The sequence below is a fragment of the Cottoperca gobio genome, chromosome 15 (genome assembly GCF_900634415.1).
Source record: "Cottoperca gobio chromosome 15, fCotGob3.1, whole genome shotgun sequence".
Taxonomy (NCBI): domain Eukaryota; kingdom Metazoa; phylum Chordata; class Actinopteri; order Perciformes; family Bovichtidae; genus Cottoperca; species Cottoperca gobio.
In genome coordinates this window covers 13,981,128-14,001,106 of record NC_041369.1, presented here as the reverse complement: position 1 = coordinate 14,001,106, position 19,979 = coordinate 13,981,128, and the positions used below count along the sequence as shown (strand labels likewise).

Below are 19,979 nucleotides of genomic sequence, written 5' to 3'. Positions count from 1 at the left end.
GTTTTCTTGTTATATTTATAAATCTATTATACACTGTCTGTTATTTTAACAATCATTGATACTTAATAAGCCTCTTTTTTTTGGACAAATTCAGTTTAGTCTTTTCTTGTTTTAACTGTAAACTTTTCTAATACAGGATGAGGCTGTTTAGCAGAGGGAAGGCTCTGTGAATACAGCAGCCTGTGTTCAGATCTTCTCCAAGCCTTATTCTGTGAAATTTACAAAATAAAAACTTTAAAAATAACGATAGAGTTGTCTTCACAGAAATGAATAAAATCCTGATGTAAGGAAGTCGTCTTATACCCCTTAAAACCACTAAGGCCCCCCCCTGAAACCACAGGTTGGCAACCACTACTCTAGGCAGCCGAGATTTAGTGAATGAAGTGGTTAATATGCATTTACATGTCAAATTAATTATTGATATTCCCAAATTATTGCTGAAAAGTATAATATAATAATAATCATTAAGCATAAAGACTGTCACAATTCATTACCCTTTGCTTTAGTTATTCCTTGTGTTTTCTCTATGCAGGACAAAATGACAATAACACAGTTACACTAATGAAAAAATGGAATCAACAACAACTATTTGCTTTTAAACTCTGAACTTTTTTTGATACAGTGATACAATAAATCTGAAGAATGGAGCACAAAGCACATATATAGCACACAGGTATAGGTATACGGGTATAGGTATTTAAACAGCAAACATACTTCCGCTTGATAAATAGTTGTAGCCTAAATAACATTTTATTTTTTGTTTACAGATGCATTAACAAGCAAAAACCGTTCAGTTATATCTTCGTTGTATGTAGCAGCAACAACTGAAATTCTTCATCAAATCCTCATTCTGCAAAACCATTACCCGTCTGAAAAACCTTCACAAAATGTGTCCATCCTATGAAAATATCCTTTCAAAATATAAAATATTTGTAAGAAATAAATACATCACAACATTTACAGCCATCACAGCAGAACATTTTGACCTGCTAATAGTATTTTCTGTATTACAGGTATATTCCTGTATCTCCTTTTCTTGGTAACAGGAGTACACATACATTACACAGTGAACTCTTAACAGTATATAGTATGCACACAAAATAGCAGGTGATCATTTTCTAACGGCAGTTAGTGGAAATTATGCATGGCTGTGTTTTTACACAGGGGAATATACTTGTCCTCCAACAAAATCCATATGCGTGTTGGTCAAGGACACTTTTATTCTTGTAATTTGCGTTCAAGGTCTGAGAAAACCTTTGCATTGATTTCATCCACTTCATCTTCCACCTAGGCAAAAAACACAATTAAATTTTTTTTAAATGTGACATAAAAGTCTGTTTAGACATATTTTACCATTCTTCTATTCATGACAAACACTCAACTCAGTATAGTAGCAAGTAACTAAAGGCCCTGTCACACATATCTGTGTGACAGAAACGTATGCAGGCGCATACAAAATATCTGCAATACGTTGATATAAATTAAAGGTAAGTTGTGATCGTTTGAAGGACGCAGACGACACAACGAACACGCCAGACATACGGCCCTGTCACACAGCTCCGTATGGCAGAAACATGCCGGCGTATATGAAAATTAGCTCAAAATGTCCAAAGTCCAAATACGTCCAACTTTTCCTCAGCAGTGTTGTAGCTGACGTATACATAACAAATTATTATACGTATGTCAAACATTGATAGCATATCACTTACTTATTTAAAACGTATCAGAGCAGTCTGGCCAACGGAGCTGGAAAAGTGTAACGGCTAACATGCTGAACGCTAGCTGTACTGTAGAAACACGTTTAATAAGTTACTCCGTCGTCAGGCATCATCTTAACATAGGGTAGGAATAGGGTATCCACTCGGTATCAATACATTGGCTGTAGGGTTCACCGTCAGCCGACGTAGCCTATATCTAACGTACCTCTAACGTAGTCACGTAGGTATTCACGCACTATATTTACGTACTATAGTTACGTACTATAGTTACGTACTATAGTTACGTAGGTAAGTATTCACGTATGTCTAACGTCACGTAACGTCTGCATATCTTATGAAGCACACGTCGGGTACGTCTGGTAATTTTGAACATGCTCAAAACATCAGCGTTCAACAACGCACCCCAGCGTAACACCGCCTGCTCTTAACGAATACTACTTATACCTTACCTTATATCAACGTACACCAGCGTGTTGCCGATATTTTGTATACGCCATATTTTTGTATACGTTATGCATTCGTTGGGCATTTGTCTGATACATTTTGTATTAGTAAGTGATACTCTATCAATAGGTTAGACATGCGTATCTGTTCACTTTTCTGATCCGATGAAAAGTTGGACGTATTTGAACTCTGACAAATTTTCGTATGCGCGGGCATATGTTTCTGTCATACGGATATGTGTGACAGGGGCCTTAAGAAAACTGCACCCACAAATTGAAAATGTACAGTCTGGTTTCATTGCTGAACCTTAAGGGCGCAAAGATTTAAATTAAATTGAGATCGCAGCACAATTTCCTGCATTTGATGATTTCCGTACAGAAATGTATGAAACCAATCCCGTAATGAAAACCAGTGAAGCTTGATCTCAAAACAAAAACCTGCACAAATCTCTGCTAATCTACAAAAACAAATCTTGATAATCACCTGCTCCACATTGTCTACTTCTGGGATATAAAACTGCATCATGTTCTGAATGCCGTTCTTCAGGGTAACCGTAGAACTGGGGCACCCTGTGCAGGAACCAACCAGCTTTAGCTTGACCGTGCCGTCCTCAAACCCCTTAAAGATGACATCTCCTCCATCCTCCTGCACTGTAGGTCTTGTGAGTGAAAGAGACATATCCATTTGTTCAGAACAAAGCAGCACAAAGGACAGATTAAGACTGCTATCTCACCACAACTGTCTTTTACTACACTGTGAGCATCATTGTTAGGAGTGCTGGGTAAAGGAATATCTGAAAGGAAATATTTGATCAGGATTGAAATAACATTTAAAATACAGAAACTATCAAACAGTGAGCTATCCAATTAAAATAGACGAACTAAGACTTTTATTTAAGATAAGATAAGTCTTTATTGATGCCCAGAGGTAATATTCATGTGTTGTAGTATAGATAAATAAAGAAGTAAAACATAAACGCAAAATAAGAATAAATCAAATTAAAGGTATATACAAGTAAAATAAATATAGAATATATATATTATATTATATATACAGATCTCAAGGTTATTAGTTTTGTACCTGATTCTGGTGTCCAGAAGCTCCTTTATCATAGATACAATATCATCATCATCTTCAGAAATACCTACAATAAAGTAAAATGTACAGTGTGGAGATATTTTCACAGTATACAGTCAAGCAGCTGCATAACTCCAAGACGACTAATAAAAGACATGCTGCATACTCACTGCTTTCATTATGCACGGCCCCTATTGTTATCGGGTCCCCACTCTCAAAGAAGTTAGCAATAGCCTCCAAAGCATGACGCTTAATGCCCGTCCATTCCACATCCTCATCCGTCTGATAAGAAAACAAAGATCTCAGGTGTTGTCCCATCACAAAGATTTCATAGAAATGCTGCACAAGTATATTCCATACTTACTTTAGTGACTGTGATGAAGTCAGGGCCAAAGAACACACTTTTTACTCCTTCGATTTCAAACAGGTCCCTGAAAGAAACATGTTGTCATCTTATTGTCCCACAAAAACAAAAAACATACCAATGACAGCATGGAGTCTGTTCATGCGAGTTCATTTAGTGATAACAACATCCGCTCGTTCTGGCTTTTATCAAGAGTGCCACTGATGATTGCACTGCTTTTTGCAAAGTTGTTGTTTTTGTCAAGACAAGACAAAATGTATCCAACGACACATCATAGCTACACAATGTATTCCCATGCAGTCAGTTGCTTTTATAGACAGAAATCCCATAGTAACACATAGTGTCATTTGTACAGGGGGCATTTGTCACAACTACTGTATGTACTCTTCTTCCATGGGAAATCCCATCACAAAGGGAAATCTTTTTTTATTTCCGACAGCCTTATCTTGTGAGATAAAGTGTACATTTTCCCTCAGTTTCTTTTCTCATTATGATTTTAAATCATGACACACACTTTGTTCTGATTCTATTGCTACAGTCCAAAACTGCAATTGTGATTTCTGCCTTTCAAAATGTCTATTTTATAAAATCAGAAGCAGTACATCAACATGACAAAGTTTAACAGTAAACTTGGCACAAAACCTGGCTAAAGATGAAGATCCAGCTGTGCTCGGAGTAGGAAAGTCAAGCGTCCCACTTCCTAGGACAGGTTTACCAGGGAGAAACTTCAAGCTTCTGGGGTTTGGAGTATCTTGAGTCTGGATGGACAGGTGTCTTACTGAAAGATGTCATAACAAGTGTTATGGTTCTTTTTGTTTGATCTACATTAAGCCATGTGTTAGAAACAAGATGACAGACAGTGAGTGAATATATCAAAGTGTCCAAACAATAGTTTCTCACTTGAAAAGAGTGTGGTTCCTGTCCCGAGCCGAGGCTGAACTCTTCTGGAGATCTGGGTCGAGCACTGCGAGTGGTATGAGCTTCTGGTCTTGACTGGAAACCTTGAAACGTAAAGAATATTTGATTATATCTGTCAGTCAACATGAGACTTATTCATTACTCATTCCTTTCTTGAAGAAGGAATAAATAATTAGATGGCGTTGATGGTTGAAAGCAACGTCGGTTTCCTTAGCTGTTATTTCAGGGTTTATATGTACATGTCTACAAACAGAGGCTTCATCATTGCACTGACATTAAAGTTTACAGCTCGAGCTAGCTCACGTTAGCTAACTTCCATATCCCAATAACTCACATAATTGGGATATGGAAAGACACATGTAAAATCAAAGACGATTAAAATAGTGGAAATAACTAAAGCAGATGTTTCGATATCTCCACCTGTAGACTATATAGATTACAGAGACAAACCGTAAACTAGTGTCGCAGTTTGCTAGTTAGCACATCAGCTAGCTAATTTCAACCACACGACTGAATGTCACGTTTATGCTTCACACAAGCGTTGCCATTTTTCCTAACAGTAGTACAAAATGTGTACAAAACGATAGGCGACAGCTGTAGAGGTTCAAACCTAAAGTGAGCCGTATTTCTTGCCCGTAATAAGCGCTGAAGACCCCATCTCACGTGCGCCGCCATTTTGTTTGTTTTGAAAATGGGGACCCCATGTGGTGACAGACCATAACAGATTCTGTTACTGATACCTTTCTTTAGTTAATTTCCCCAGTCAAATACACGCAAAATAATACACAATATATAAGAAATAATAACATGATACAACATAACAATAGGATCCCTTCAGTAATTCAAATAATTAGGTGGACAGTAGGCTACCGGTATATCTGTTTCTGATATTGACCTTTCTTTAGTTAATTTCCCCAGTGATACAACAAAAGTGTTTTTTCTTTTCATTTAATACAGGCAAAATAATACACATAACAAACACGACAATATGATTACATGACCTCACAAAAAAAGAGAAAATAAACAAATAAATAATCATTATAAATTAGTAATGTGGTCCAAACTGAATTTACTGGAGTACATGCAGGCTACTTACTTTCACCCACTGGACAACAGGTTAGACAAAGCCAATGTCACTTTCACAAACAGCATTCTTTACATCGCACTCATACCAAGATACTGTTTTGTTCTGGTAAAAAGTGTTTTTTATCTCTCATATTCAGTGTCTTCATGCTCACATACTCACAAATCAAAGTTCATACTTAAAACCTAGAATTATCTATAGCAAACTTTACAGAGGTTGAGCAGTTGTTTGAATACAACAACTGAAAGCGCCAAGAAGGCCAGCCCCATGTTTCTCAACCTTTCTTCTGACAGAGCAAGGTGGTGCTCAAAAGGAGTGGCAGGGAAAGAGGGACTCTCCTATAAAAGCAGGGCTACAATCTGGATGGTGGAAGACTATCGCCAACTACAACAGTGCAATTGTGTGCTTGAAAAACCTGAACTACACTTGCATCATAAAGGGTTAGGACATTTCTTTTTGTTCCAGTACCAATCTTGCTCTTTAGACATGAGGCTGACTCCACGAAGAACCCCTGAAGAGGTCTACCATTGAATGTTTTGAAGATTCCAGGACCTATTTTAAATTGTTACTTGCCTTCTTCACCACCAAGACATGGTGCTCTGGATTATCTTCCCCATATCCCTCTCCCTGGTGTCCTTCATCGGAACATGGACTGTGTAAGTTTACCACACTCTGTTGAAACTAATAGAACATGTTTTTCAAGTAAAAGTCTTTGTATGCCTCTGTCTGTGTCTGTCTGTGTGCTCTCATGCAACTGGAAAGTTTAGTTTCATACCTTGTTAAAGTTGTATACCTTTTTTACATCTGTTCATCAATATTATTTACATCAGAAAGCTGTAGTTTAAAGCTGACCATGAAGGTTAGCACTATTGACAGTGACCCTTTATGATTATCTAGGTTTATATCCGAACTGTATATTCTTAGTTTAGGACATTAAGTTCCAGTAGTAATACTGATAACAGAACAGGAAGTGATGATATGACCTCACATTATATTTTAACTCTAATATATAATATTTTAACTCTATGTATATGCTATCTGTGAAAAGTGTATATGTAAAGATTCATGTCAGAGCAGTATGAGAAAACTTACCGTCAACCTGAATTTGGACATATTATGAAATCGCAGTCTTGAAATATGTCATCCGGCCTGTTTGTCTGTCGCAAGGAGTGCATACCAGACTTCTGAGAAATACGTTTATTTACTCAATGTGCTTTGTCTTCCACCTTCTGTGTTAGTTCTCTTTCCAGATGCAGAAGCTCATATTTCAGAGTGGAGTCAGATATTCTTTTTATTGAATGTCAGAAATATTTGTGGTTAATTATTGGTGAATCAGCATTAGTTGTGTAGTTATGAATAAACTCCTTATATTAGGTGCTTTTAAAATGTCAGTGGTACAATAAAATCACTGGAGCTTAGTGGGCAGTCATTCTCTCTTGTCACTATGTTTGTTTATTGCCGCTGTACATTTTGAAGAGTTATAAAATATACATTCATAAATTGATTCAGTCAACAGGAAGTTCTACTTTCTGATAAAATGGAACATAATGCATTTTTGGTTCAGTATTACAACACATCAATAATGCAGAAACTACCATGCAGTAGTTTGAATTGTAATTTCTATTAAATCAAGAATATTATAGAGCCCAAATATTAAGTTATATATATCTATATGTTTTTCTTTTGTGTTATATTTTCAGATATGGCCTTGCCTTCGCTAACAATCATGTGTGCTCTCTCAGTGACTGGTGAGTTGCGTCTCATTATTGTAGATAGTTGACCATCAGCATTTGAATGTGACAGATTCTCCTGAAACTCACTCATTTGTTTTCAGGGGGCGTGACAACTACTGCAAAGGGAATCACTCCACTGAATGTTGCCTTGTTCCCACTATAAGGTGAGAATAGAATAATAGAAACTACTAAAAATGTCCTCTTTTTGCATGCAAAATACAGAAATGTGTCTTTGGTATGCATGTGCACAATCTGCTATTAAAAGGACACATTGCACTAATATCTCATATTATCATTATTATCATACTGTGTAAATGCATTTACGTATTATACTATCATACAGCTTTCCTTGCATTTAAAAAAATGTGGGGACAAATAAAGTGTTTTGATTTAATTAAATAGTGAGACACAATTAATTGAAGATATTTTTGGATTCTAGCTCAAGTGGAACTAGCGCACCAGAAAATTCCCTTTTCACAGCCACGATCAACGCAGGATCCTTTCTGTGTAAGTTTACCTGCTAAACTCCTCACACAGTATTCATGATGTGGGTGATATGTGTCTTAATCACTGGGATTTCTCATCTATAGTCCTGCTGTTCTGTATCTTCCACCATGCCCACATAATGGAGAGATACAAATGTCATTCCATGCTGAGCAAGTTTGCGCTGGTCTTTGGCGTAGTGGCAGCTCTGGGGGCATTCGCTGCTGGAAACTGTAATGTAAGTACTGCACTTCCTGTTGAATGTTTCAAATGTTTCAAATAGCAGCTTTGAATTGCTGTCAACAGGCCCATAGAATCTGTGAGACAAAATCATTTCACAAAACAGTAAGCTGACAGGACTCCATCACATAGCTTCAATTTGCACTTGTGCTGAAACAGCAAACAAAGGTGTGTCAGCTGTAGAGATTAAGAGCACAAGCAAAGCTGGCAAAAAGCTCGTACACCTCCATAGTTTTTAACGTGAGATGAGCGGGTTTTAAGTAAACTGTATCATATTTATTTAACTTCTAATAAATAAGTATATTAAAGACCCAATATCAACTTCAGCACTACATAATGTAACACTCATATTAGCAGACCATAAAACCAGTGCATTCAACAGAAGTGAATGGGAACCAGTTGCTGTTAAAAATGAGTTACTGCAAAGTTAAAGTTCTTCATTACAATGTAACCGAGGTCATTCACCAATATTTTTCAGGTGACTTAGCTATTTAGTTGCACTCCGACTGCATAGGGTGGTTTCATTTAGTTAATAATTAAGTTGTACAGTAGTTAAGTACACACATACAGATGTCTATCAATGTTTACATCAATCTCTGCCCCGATTACAACTATCTATTCATCTGTTGACCCTGGAAACTACTGACTGTCCTCCACAGCCTGGTTACCTGGCACTCCTTCACTACTTCGGAGCTGCCGTCAGTTTCATGTGCATCTGCTTCTACACTGTCTTGCTCACTGCGCTGACCGGGAAGTGTGCCCTGACAGGATATGAGAAGTTTCTCTATCCCTTCCGCATCACCTCCACTGTGGTTCAAACCATTGTCACCGTCTGCTGTATCCTTTCATGAATCTTGGAGCTACATTAACTTTTTTTGTGATTGGTATTCTGCACAATGTTTCTGTTTAAGGGCATTTCTTTACAAGTTATGGTGATAGGTGTGCAGCGAACTGTGTCCGAAAAAGTACACTGGATGATAGTAAACATGGTAAATCTGGTGTGGCTTGAGACATGACGTTTCAGCAATTGACTTTAGCAGTGACGTCTGAGTTATACTGTCCAGCTGCTCTGCAGCACAACATACCCTTTGTGCCATATTTGGATCCGGTCTGCTGCTCTGTTTATAAAGTGGGAATGGCCTCAAAAGTCTCCATGACAGAATTAGATATGAATGAAAGGCTCTTTTTTGCTACATCAATCTTTAAGCATTGTTTGACTGTAACAATCAGGTTCGCATTATTTACATCTGGAAGCTGCACAGTGACTTACCACAAGTCATCTACTGGGGCAGGTAAGTGTTGAAGGTCAAGTTTAAAGGCACCGTGACACTAATTGGTGATGCACACCTCCACGTTTGGGGATTGAACCTCTAAACCTCCAGTTAGAAGTGGCTCAGGTCAAAGTTTAATCCAGTATCTATATACACACTAGCCTACAGTATGTGTGCAAGAGCGTGACGTGTATTACCGGGTGATAAGAGCAGGCTTCCTTGTATTTTGTGCATTGATTCATACACTTTATTGTCTGTCTTACTGTGAGTGTTTAGGCTGCTTGCCAGTGCCCCTGAACTGATCTCTAATGTGTTCAGGGTCTATTTACAATGACAGGATCTTACAAGTGACTGTCTGCCACTAACTGTTCCATACATTCTTAACTTGAAACCCTTCAGATACTATTTTGTTTGCCCAGGACGAGTACTTTTACGTTCACTTGTCGGCTATATTTGAATGGATACTCAGCATCAACCTGGAGCTGTTTGAGTTCAGCTTCGTCGTGGAGTTTTGCTTCTTTTCGTCCTTCATGCTCTCAAATCTTTTGAGCAAACGAGAAGAAGAAAAGCCTTTGATGATGACGATGTCCTGATACAAGTCCGCCAGGGTCCAGCTGGAGCACATAAGCAGTGAGAATGGACTGAGTAAGACATCTGTAAAGAGATCAGCGGCTGGATCGTGGCTGGGAGACCCATAATTAACTTCATCACTCTGCTGGGATGGATTTATAGCTATTTATGGACCAAGATATCTTTTATATCACTCTCTTGATACTGTTGTGTAAAATTGTTAGGACTTTCTTGACAGGGCATTTGTTTCTTCTTGTTCCTTATTTATTGAAACAAACTTGAAAAGCAAATGAACAAAACATATCAGTTGTGCTTTTGTGCAAATCATGTTGCTATGCCAACAGAACAATTAACCTCATTCTCTAATAATCCTTATTTATGTTGATCAATTGTTTTGTGCAATTACTTTTTACCAGATGTTAATATAATAAAGAACAATTCCTCCTTAGTTACACTGAGGACCACATCTCACGTCACTGTTAGCTTCACATCAGGGTTGTTGTATCTGGCTTTGACACTATTAAAGTCATGACCACTGTTCACACTTAGATGTGTCATTCTGTGGTTCTACTCTGAAGCTATCTGAAGGGTGGAGGCATTGCTGTTGAGGTATTTTAAGTCCCTATGGCGTCACAAAATCCTGTTTGACTGGATGACTAACGCCGAGACAGCAGGAAAAAAAGGGAATTCACTCAGAGCGTGTTAAAAACAAGATGCCAACACCTGAACAGGTTACTGATCCAGAAGCATTGATACCGTGCTGGTTATGTATGGGATAGTGGGTGTGTCCTGTCCATTAGAACATTGTTTTAGGTGTGGTCTGCTGAATACATTTCAGTGTGAGCCAGAGAACAGAACGAGAGTGATAACTTCTGAATGTAATTCACCTTTAAAGCATCTTAAGAGCCCATGAATATGTATGCGTTTCTCTAGTGATGGGGCTCCTACATGAAGGATTAAGCTTTATTTCATGTCCATAAAGCGAGACAACGTGCTTCTGGTTTTAATGCAAAGCACTTAACCTTTACTTGAAAGAAGGTAATATACATCCTGGAATTACAGATAATAAAAGATACATTATGAGCAAAATCATTTCACAATGAATATCATCTTTCCTTTGCATCAACCAAGGGAGGAGTGTGACATTATCTACAGTTTGTTAGGAAGAAAACAGTGAAAAGCACACCTAATTCTGTCAGCATCTTTACTTTATGGTACACTGTAAAAAAAATGTCATCTATATGCAGTAATCCACATTATTGACCGTAATAACAAAAAAGAGAAAAAAAAAAACAATTTGAAAAAACACAAGTTTCATGGTTGTCTTTCACTAAGTATTTCAATGCATACATTATAAATAAATGTAAAAGGAAGAAAAAAGCTCAAAAAGGTACTACAAGCAATATTCCACAATTCCAGCATGGCTGAAACAATAATCGGCCATAAATCCAACCTCTATTATTTGGAGTGAGGCCTCAGCTTTTACTGACCTTTAAGATACTGTAGATTCTTCAAGCTGGTGTGCCTGAAAGCCCAACTCGTGCTTAACATTTCTGGATAAATCAAGTTAAAATTGCCCTTAAAATTTGTTCTGTGAAGGGATAAGTTGCCTATGATCTTTACCTTTGAGGTGAGAAACAGCATTTGTCAGGAGGGTTAGAACTCAGCATGAGAAAAACACAAGGCTGTATAGTTAAGATTTTTTTTTTTGTTGCAACTCCCAAGCCATTAAGTACTGAAAAAAAGCTTTTTCTTAGCTAAGCTAGGGGAGGTCACTGGTATTAATCACAGAACTCTTCAACTCTAAAAAGGAAATCATTTGTGTTCTCTAGGTTACGTTTGACAATTTGAGCCAAATACTTCTTTCTGGCCTCCTCCCTATTAATAACCCTCACCCAACTGTACACACTATGAACAATTCTCTTTTCAATAAAAAGGAAAAGACACTACAGTAGTTGACAACTCAAAAAGTATTATTGTGATGATGCGGTTTGGTAATTGTTTAAATCTACAGCAAGTTGAAGTTGGGGTGAAGGAGTTTTTCAAACAGAGTACATGTTCTTGGTGGTGGATCCGCTCTTGCTGGATGTGTCGTCATGTGACTGGTAGCCGATTATGGCTTTGGTTGGGATGCTCAGACGTTCTTTATAATTTTGCCTGTGGAAAAACAAGAAGCTGTGTAAAGACTAATGCCAACTTAGTGTCTCCATCTAGTGGTCGGCTACAGTACTTTCCATCACTTGCATTATTTGAGATCGACGTGGTGACTTTCCAACTTACCCTATCGTTATGATGGCGTCCCTGTTTTGGCAGTTGCTCGTCCAGATTGCTATTTTGTCCCCTTTGGGTCTGACGTTGACCACAGCGCCACACACATCTTCACTTGCCTCATCAAATGACTCACCGACTAAACACAAGAGCTGCAAAATGCACAAGACGTGACAAATTATATGAATTGTTAATAAGTTGTTTTCATCATGAATCTCAGCCGTGAAGAAGATATAAGTTCATCTATGAGCGGCTCCATGAATACAGTTGTCTTACCGTCTCCATCCAGTAGCGGTCGAGATCATTGTGTCTCTGTTGCTTGTTGAGAGTCATCAGCCATCGACCCCCGAGCTTGTTCCTATCGTCCTCCCACATCGGCTTGATCCCATCCTGACACACAAAGTAAAAAAGCCATTACATACTTATTAATGGCTTGTGAATTTGCAGCTAGAAGTTTAACTCTGTTACTCAAAGGAGTATCATTTTACAAGCTGCAAACATCCCAATTGTTGAAAAGGAAAACAAGTGTATCTTCTTCACAAAATGTTTTTATTTATAAACCATACCTTAAATAAACAATAATCGCAGCCAAAGCCAAGTTTGCTAGGTTGTTGTATGTGGTTGTATAATCTGTAAAAACAAGAGAATAGTGTTGAAGTATATATTTAAGAAACTCTTAACCAGACAAAATACTACAGATGCAAATACAATGAGATTCAGACAACAGAGGAAACTGTAACAAAGAGTTGTTGCACACTCAAGCTGCCTCCAGCAGTGCCATAAATAATTTAATGACAGGATCATTTATGTAAATCTGCATAAGAAGTGTTTGGGCATTCTTCTGAAACACTCCACTTATTCCCCTATAAAAAGTTGATACAATCATAATTACAATACGGGATTAGTCGAGGAAACTTACGCCCAAAAGTCTTCCACTGTGTCAAACTTTGAAATGAGACGCAAGTTCTCTGTCCAGCTTTTGCTCTTGTCGTTTTTGAAATACCACAGAGCCCATCTGAGAGGAAAAGACAAGCATCAGTACACTTAGTGTTTATAAAACAATGAACAATGGCGTAAGTACAATGGCAAATAATGACAATCATTTCTTTATTTTACAGAAACAGTGTCAAGAATATGTCTTCAAAAAAGGCATTTACTGGGAGTGCTATTGTATGGAAAGGAAAATAACGTTAAGAGTCTCAATAACACAGATATGAACCCTTCACAACAGAACACAACAGCTGGTTACAAACGCAGCATATAGATGCAGAAGAACAGAGAAAGCGAGCAATCATCAGCACTACAAGTGCAGCCTTTGTTTGTGACGGTCGCTGCTATTCTTTCATCTATTCCCAGGAGGGATGGGCTGACAGGGGAGGGATGAGGGCAAAGAGAGGACATTAGCCGAACCCTGTGCCCCCCACCCCCCCACCCCCAGCACCACCACACAGTAAGCAACCATCAACCCCACCCATGGGCCATAAACACAGACGTCAATACACTGAACTAAGATGAATCAGAGCACAAAACTATACATGTGCCGTGTAGCAACTCCACTGACACACATTATTACGCAACAGTGGCGGAGAGACGAGACAGCACACAGGCGTGACTGCTCTGGTGAACCCAGCCGAGGACACAGTTTGTTTACCTGCCTTGTTGTAGCATGTAAACAAACACGGCAGAGAGAAGTTCAAAAACTTAGCGTTGGATCCATCAAGGGCCCTGCTTCAAGAAGAATATGTGAAATTCTTTAAAATACTAATCCATTTGAATGTTTCCACAGGCGTGGGTGGTACGTTGTTTTGCCAAAACACAGCGGTAACTATCTTGGCTAACTGTAGGCTCATGTTTTGAAATGAAGGCAACACAAATAGAAAGACACAACAAGATTAAACAGAGTGGCTCAAAGATTCAGGTATGTCAACATTTAATGAATGAGTCGTGGCATGAGGACATTGTGTTGCAGATATATTGTATCGTGTATACGGCAGACACTTGGTTACCATGAAGAGCAGTACAGAAATGCTAATGTAGATTTGAGGTCATTTAAACATCAACTGGAAACAGTGTCACCTCACCATTACATAGTTTATCCACTAGAAAGCATTGACGCAGTCTAATACAACAGTCATGCAATAGATTCCAGCATAATGAAGGTTATAATGTTCAGTTTTTGTTAAAGCAGAGACTCAACTTTATGGACATTTTAGAGGCTGTAGTTTGTGGTGCTGTTAAATTGAATTGCGTTTTACTGGCAGGGATTTATATCATTTTGTCGAGCCCATTAATGAGGGTAGGCTCAAAAACAACACGTCTCTTTATAAGACAGGTTTAATTGCAAGACGGCACCAGAAAGCATTAGGTTTAGCCACATGTACCTAATACACTAGAGTATATATGTAAATAATATTTCACAACACACCATCTTACAAAGTTTAATTGATTCAACAAGCCAGGACTTCCTTATAGTACAGAACAGTTGTGGGGCAAGACACAAGCAACAATGAGACGGCCACCATTGAGTACGTTACAGAGGGAAATCAAATATGAGCGCCTACAACCGATCGGCTCGAGCAACAGACGTGGACAACCTTGACCGGAGGCTGGGCTGAACAAGCAGAATGGCCTAGAAGTGACCTACTAAGTGAACTATTCAGCATTTCCTAAACCGACTGTACAATGCTCCTGAATAGGTTGTCACCACCACACAACTATGATAACATTTCTAAAAGGACAATAGTGACCAACAATTGCAACACTAACATGCAGAGTAGGAAGCAGAACTCTTCATTCTGTGCTACCCTAAAACAGCCTCCACTTACATGATTGCAAAATCAGTAAATGCCCTTACTCCAAACAAGACAGAACAGGTGGTATGCAAACTTTCCAATCCTCAAATGAGTAATTACTATGTTAACATACACTGCAATAAAGGACTATTGACCTTATAGGGGATAGTACACAGTCAACATGGACTCAAAAGCCATCTTCCATGTTGAGTTACATTCTGAGTTTCCTTCTAGTAATTAGCTTCAGTCCCATTATGTCGCAACTGTGATATATATTCATGTGTCCATCTAATTTTTAAGGCCTTTTCAACAGCAGAAGAACATATATAAAAAAAGATGAGAACAGTATTTGTTGTAAAATGCTGTAAAATCTTCAAGTCAAGTTTTAATGATCTGAAAATGCCATTTACATAGCATATTCTGTATTACAATTTGTGCCGTCTAAATATCAGAATACTGCCATCTGTGTGAGAAAAAAGCACCTTTCCGTTGCAATATCCCGTCAAACACAGCAGCTGTTATATTCTCACCTGTTTTGCAAGGGGTGCTTGATATACTGCTCAGGATTCTCAACGACTTCGCTTTCAGTTGGTTGAGGTTCTTCAGTTTCGGGTGCTTTCTGCAGAGAGAGACACACAAACGCATCATATACCTTCTTAGAAATACAAAAGACATTTATTGAAGATATCCATGTCAATCTCGGGCCCTGTGTGTACATTGTTTGACACCGTAAAAGTGCAGCGCTTGTACAAGTGTTTATGCAAAGCTGAGGTGATAGATGTATTAATGTTTTACTAATGTGAGGTGAGGCTAGATGTGGCGTTGTGGTTAGAGTTGGGCTATGTCACAATGGAGCTTAGATTATATCTCTATTGATTGTGTTGTAGAATAATTTATATCCTTCATCTTTGTAAATTATGTCCCTGTGCTAAATGTATAAAAAAATGCAGCTTAAATAATGTTCTCTCATGATCTAAAAGTATTAATTACAAGTAAGTTAACGTTTTGTGAACCAGAATACCTGGTCAGGCTGAATAAATACCTTGTTATTTGCAAATGACTTCATTTCAGGTGTACAAATATGTTTTTTAGTCTAAACACTATTAACAAAATCATCTACCTGATAAGCCATCACATCCACATTACAGTTATTGATTTTTTTTTAGGGACCATGACGTTAGCTGCTACACACGAACTTATGAAACACTCATGTACACCGTCACATTATCGAAACGCAAGTGCTAATTTTAAAGTAACGTGAGGGTATTAACTTGATTATTTGACACTGTCAAGCTCTACTCTACTACGTCAACACTTGAACCTTTTTAGGTTACCGATCAAAGAAACAAGCTAGCCTGTGGTTGGTAAAAAAAAAAATCATCATCAATTAAAATATACGCTACAGTTTGGTAACATGTTAACATCGCTAGCATTAGTTTTAGCAGACGTGCTAAGCTAGCTAAAAGCTAGACACACGTGTCAAGATTGTCAAAAATGCAATTAATGATATCGTATTATGAGCATTTAAAGGTGCTGATGGTTGATTGTATTCACCAGGATATTGATTCTATTATCGAAGTAGATTAAAACAAATCATTGATTGTAGTTTGAATGAACGTCGTCCAGTCAGGGAGTCCCTCCCTGTCTGATCCATCACATTGCTGAGCATGCTAATTGCTAACTGAGATCCACGCGAACTAACACATCTGGGAGCCGAAACACAATCATTTCCTCCAAATAGTAGCCGCCGTTTCAAGGAAGCAAGATTTTATAACGAAGGCACCCGATATAGTGAAGATGTAGCAAGTCTGTCCATGCACATTAGTCGATTTTTTTTCAGCTATCTCTTGTCTCTCTTACCGGCTCGGATGTCGCCATCTTGACAGTAAAAATGTTCTGCCCGTTCCGCGCTTCTGCGTCACTCCAGCCACTCTCACATCTACGGAAGCCGCGTGAGTCCACCTTACTAGAGAAAAGACCTAAGGACAAATTTCCAAAAAATATGTTTTTTAATTACTAATTGTATTTTAGATAGGCCTATTTAAAACGCAAATCTAATAATGTAATAGTAACAATATTTTAATTGAGGTTTTTTCAATGATAACAAACAAAGAATTAGGCCTACATATTAGTGGTAGAAAATATATTGTCAAATGAATGTGCAAGTTAAAAAAAACATAATAATTCAAACAGAGGTGAATATACAGATGTTACAGTAATAATACTGTACAGAAATCTTGACGTCCACATGGGCTAGTCCACTTTATAATCTTATTCCAGTTAACCTTTGTCTAAATCTTTGGCTTAGGGGAGTGGCGCGGTGAGAATGATGTTCTTTGATTTCTTACCACTCCTGAGAGATAAGCTAACAGAGATGAGGGTGGACTCACATCTGGTGAGATGGATCACGGACTACCTCACAGAGAGACCACAGTACGTCAGGCTGAAAGGCTGCACGTCCAACACTGTGGTCAGCAGCACTGGAGCGCCACAGGGGACGGTACTCTCCCCTGTCTTGTTCACCATCTACACCTCTGACTTCCAGCACAACTCTGGGCTCTGCCACATGCAGAAATACTCAGATGACACTGTGATCGTCGGCCGTAAATGTTGTATGTCATGTTATCTATCTATCTATCTATCTATCTATCTATCTATCTATCTATCTATCTATCTATCTATCTATCTATCTATCTATCTATCTATCTATCTATCTATCTATCTATCTATCTATCTATCTATCTATCTATCTATCTATCTATCTATCGTCTATCCATCTATCATTGCCAACATTTTGTTTGAAAAAATCCATGAAGCTCCCTCAGATATGACCAGCTTTCCTTTGGTAATGTATCAGACAGGAGCCTTGTAGTGATGTTTCTTGCTTGGAAATACTTGATTTGGTTTGTAATCTCACAATCAATGCATCAGTTCCTTTACAAAAGGATAAAGTATTTGAATAAGAGACACATCGTGTTTTATTTGTGTGAGATAGGCATGTTGGATAAAAGCCAGAGCTCATCATTTAAAATCAATGCTGATATGACAGTACATGTGATTAATGATATACACATGATTCTTAATTTCCCTGAATCCTCACATCATCAACCTTTCAAGGAATGACCGTAAAGCGTAACTCTCTCCTTAAATTCTGCACAGAATGTGTCCATTGTGTAATCATTTCAATGTCAGCACTCCCAAGTGTAGCTAAATTCAATTTCAGTATTCAAGGCCTACACAGCTCAGAACTGTGTTTGCAGAAAACCTCTGTGTCACTCCATCGTAGTATACGTTATAATGAGCCTTAAATTGAGATTTTAGACAGTTATGAATCATGATTTTATGCCATCACTGACAGGAAACTATATCCTGCATACATTTCACACTGAGACTCACATCTTTGTCAAATGTCATTATAAAAATCATTATTTCCACTGTTACATCAATTCAGTGTTGGAAAGTAATTAAGTGCATTAATTACTGCACCAAAAAACAATTTTCAATATTCTTATACTTCTATTTTCTGATACCCTGATACTTTAATTCAACGACATACACTTCACTTTACTCCACTACATTTATTTGATTAATTGGACAAAGTATAATCAAGAAATCATTTATGATGTATTATAAATGAATATATGACTTTATTGATGGAAATTCACAAACTACCCACAGTATATAAAGTAATTACTACTAACCCAACCTTGCTGCAACATTAAAATGAAAATAATTAGTAGTCCGATACAAAATGGTTAAAAATGAGCTCCACCTCAACTGACTTTAAAATCCTGCTTTTACATTAATTCAGGCCTAATAATAATCTAATGATTTAATTTAAATATAGGCTATAATATTACACACATAGGGGGCATTTTTCTGCATTGAGTACTTTTACTTTAAATACTTTAATTACATTTTCAATGTAAGTAAAATATCTTAATATTTCTTCCACCTCTGATGGCAATATTTATGTACTCACACTTATGTACATTTATTGACTGCCGGTCTTTTACTTGTAATAGAGAAAGTACAATCCCTGTTGGCAAGTAGTAACACAATTATTATGACTTTCCTCCTACTGCACAGGTTGACGGTCTGTTACTGACATAATTAATTAGGTCATATTGTCAGAATCAGAGGAGTGACCAAGCTAATAACAGATTTCAAACATGAGGTTATTTATTGCCTTAAAATGTACAATACTTATAAAAAACACAGCAGCTCCTTCAATTATCTTTCGGGCTTAGAATTACATTTCATGTGGCGCACCTTCATGAATATTAGTATGGAGCAGCATATAGACTTTTAGGTAAATAAAAGAAGTGTCCACTTCTGTTTTCATTCAGTTTTGCAAGCTGCCTACTCAGATTTTAATACTTACGTTCATGTTATCTAACATAAAAACAATGCAACAGAGTTCCACGCCGTGCTGTAAACAGATGTGGGAACAGAGAAGCATTGAAGCGATGCATGATACCTTAACTTAAAGTATCCGATTCTGCATTGGTATAGAAACAGATGGATTGGTGCATCCCTGCATAACAATTCTTGTCCAACTACAATGGAGTAAATTCACAGAATTGGGAAACTGCTTCTAAAAGACATGATAAAAAGATAATTCAGTATGATACAGTGAAATAAGCCTCACGTAAAGCTTAATTTTATAAAAGAATTGTAGACAAAACACATTTTTCAATGTATTCTTTTTGAATTGTTGTAATATTCAAAAAGACCAGAGCAATGCTATTAAAAGTGGAGCTCAGCATGTTGATCCATTATTTCTATACTTATGTCTTAATAAGCTTGGCTTGTGTGCTTATGGTATATTTTAGATTCAGATTTTAGGAAACTCATTCGATTAGTCAACTCACTGAGTCTGCAGCAAATGATTTAAAAAAAAAGATCAGTCATTTGAGTGAAAACCCCAAATATGACCAGTTCTAGAGACATGTACAAAAACAAGTAGTGGTTCATCCCCGGACATCAAGAGGACAAAGTCTAACGTACTAAACTG

The 19,979-nt window shown here is 37.6% G+C and overlaps 3 protein-coding genes across 4 annotated transcripts; 1 reads left to right on the top strand and 2 right to left on the bottom strand.

Moving 5' to 3' along the window:
• Positions 1-726: 726 nt before the first annotated feature.
• LOC115019836 (NFU1 iron-sulfur cluster scaffold homolog, mitochondrial) lies at positions 727-5,239 on the bottom strand. The gene is made up of 8 exons (XM_029449483.1): positions 5,132-5,239; positions 4,504-4,604; positions 4,246-4,381; positions 3,604-3,670; positions 3,410-3,521; positions 3,243-3,306; positions 2,646-2,820; positions 727-1,287 (listed from the first exon to the last, which is right to left on the bottom strand). Exons 1-8 carry the CDS (start codon positions 5,194-5,196, stop codon positions 1,219-1,221), a joined length of 789 nt encoding a protein of 262 aa, XP_029305343.1. The 5' UTR covers positions 5,197-5,239; the 3' UTR covers positions 727-1,218.
• On the top strand, positions 4,309-11,174 carry LOC115019837 (transmembrane protein 150A). 2 transcript variants are annotated; one of them, XM_029449484.1, is made up of 8 exons: positions 4,309-4,462; positions 6,071-6,261; positions 7,306-7,353; positions 7,440-7,502; positions 7,778-7,845; positions 7,929-8,059; positions 8,721-8,898; positions 9,732-11,174. In XM_029449484.1, the coding sequence occupies exons 2-8, from the start codon at positions 6,197-6,199 to the stop codon at positions 9,923-9,925; spliced, it is 747 nt and encodes a 248-aa protein (XP_029305344.1). In that variant the 5' UTR covers positions 4,309-4,462; positions 6,071-6,196; the 3' UTR covers positions 9,926-11,174. The 2 variants fall into 2 exon arrangements, with proteins under 2 accessions (XP_029305344.1, XP_029305345.1); XM_029449485.1 differs by lacking the exon at positions 4,309-4,462 and adding an exon at positions 5,926-6,045 and having other exon boundaries at positions 6,195-6,261.
• eif4e1c (eukaryotic translation initiation factor 4E family member 1c) lies at positions 10,898-16,905 on the bottom strand. Its single transcript, XM_029449486.1, has 7 exons — positions 16,823-16,905; positions 15,493-15,581; positions 13,090-13,185; positions 12,737-12,800; positions 12,447-12,560; positions 12,183-12,322; positions 10,898-12,059 (listed from the first exon to the last, which is right to left on the bottom strand). The coding sequence occupies exons 1-7, from the start codon at positions 16,838-16,840 to the stop codon at positions 11,945-11,947; spliced, it is 636 nt and encodes a 211-aa protein (XP_029305346.1). The 5' UTR covers positions 16,841-16,905; the 3' UTR covers positions 10,898-11,944.
• Positions 16,906-19,979: the final 3,074 nt, after the last annotated feature.